The 1,259-nt window shown below is 44.0% G+C and overlaps 1 protein-coding gene across 1 annotated transcript in view; it reads left to right on the top strand.

The window, feature by feature from the left end:
• The window catches only part of LOC102753570 (chromosome unknown open reading frame, human C15orf43), a 42,013-nt gene that overhangs the window by 893 nt on the left and 39,861 nt on the right, over positions 1-1,259 (top strand). Inside the window, exon 3 of the mRNA XM_006777992.1 lies at positions 342-481. Within this exon, the coding sequence (XP_006778055.1) occupies positions 342-481 (140 nt within the window). The remainder of the gene's footprint in view (positions 1-341; positions 482-1,259) is intronic.

Below are 1,259 nucleotides of genomic sequence, written 5' to 3'. Positions count from 1 at the left end.
AAGGTCAGTGTTCACACACCAGGGCTGTGCCCCTCCAACGCTCTCGGCACTCACTCTCACAGCCTTAGCAGCACCCCATCTCCTCTTGCCCTGCCTCTCAGGGTGTTTTTCTGAGAGGTTGCGCTGCCTTGGCGCTGTCCACCCGCGATCCTCCTCCACATTGCTGTGGGGTTGTGTTTGTAAAAGCCGAGGTCTAATCCCCGGCCTCAGAACCCTCAGTCTCCTGGTTACCTGTGGATAATCGTTTCTACTTCCGTTTATTTATTATATTTTTGCAAGGTTGAATACATTCTTGTTTATTTCATAACCTAAAATATCCCCCCCCCCTTTTTTCCTCCTAGAGTCTATCAGAGCCTCGACTACATAGATGATAATGCTACCGTTTTTCATGCCTACTATCTCGCTGCCGTCGCTAATGCTGAAATTAAAAACTCAGTGGCTTTAGGTCATTTCGTTCTTCCTCCTGCATGCCTGCAAGAAGGTTAGCAAAGATCATGCATCCAACCCCTGTTAGGGACTGGATGTTAGGCAGCCAGAGCCGGCTAAGTCACCCAGCTGTGCTGATCTAAGTGGACAAGCATGGACTTGGGGTCAGATTGCCTTGATGTATATTCTAGTTTTATTTGTTTATCCTTGATTCATGCATTCATGGAGCTCCTACTGTGTGCCAGGTTTCCACCCAGGCGCTGGGGATTCGGTGCTGAATAATACACATGCAGATCTTGTCCTCACAGGGTTCACTGGCTGGGATCCAACACTCACTAGTTCTGTAACCTTTAGCAACTTTTCCCAAGTTGTTTTGATGATAAAATAAGAAAATATAAGTAGTCTGATATGTGAGCATTCAATAAACGGTTCTTTGCTAGTTTTGAATCTCTTTGTTATACTTCTGAAAATTTTCTCTATTTTTAAAGATTCATTATGATAATAAACCCATATATTACTATTGTTCTTTAAGGTACTTTCATATTAATTATTTCAGCAACCCTGTGAAGTAAAGGTCAAGTAAAACTGCTTCTGAAAGTTTTCCCTGATTTGTTCTGTTCAAACCCTACCTATTTTACCTAGCCTAATTAAATGTCCCACTTTAAAAATATATATTATTTTATTGATTTCAGAGAGGAAGGGAGAGGGAGAGAGAGACACATCAATGATGAGGGAGAATCATCGATTGGCTGCCTCTTGCACGCCCCACACTGGGGATCGAGCCTGACCCCGGGGCATGTGCCCTGACCGGAATTGAACACGGACCTCCTGGT

This window comes from Myotis davidii, unplaced genomic scaffold (assembly GCF_000327345.1).
Source record: "Myotis davidii unplaced genomic scaffold, ASM32734v1 scaffold46, whole genome shotgun sequence".
Lineage (NCBI taxonomy): Eukaryota > Metazoa > Chordata > Mammalia > Chiroptera > Vespertilionidae > Myotis > Myotis davidii.
The sequence above is the reverse complement of the archived record's forward strand: the minus strand, read 5'-3'. Positions and strand labels throughout refer to the sequence as shown.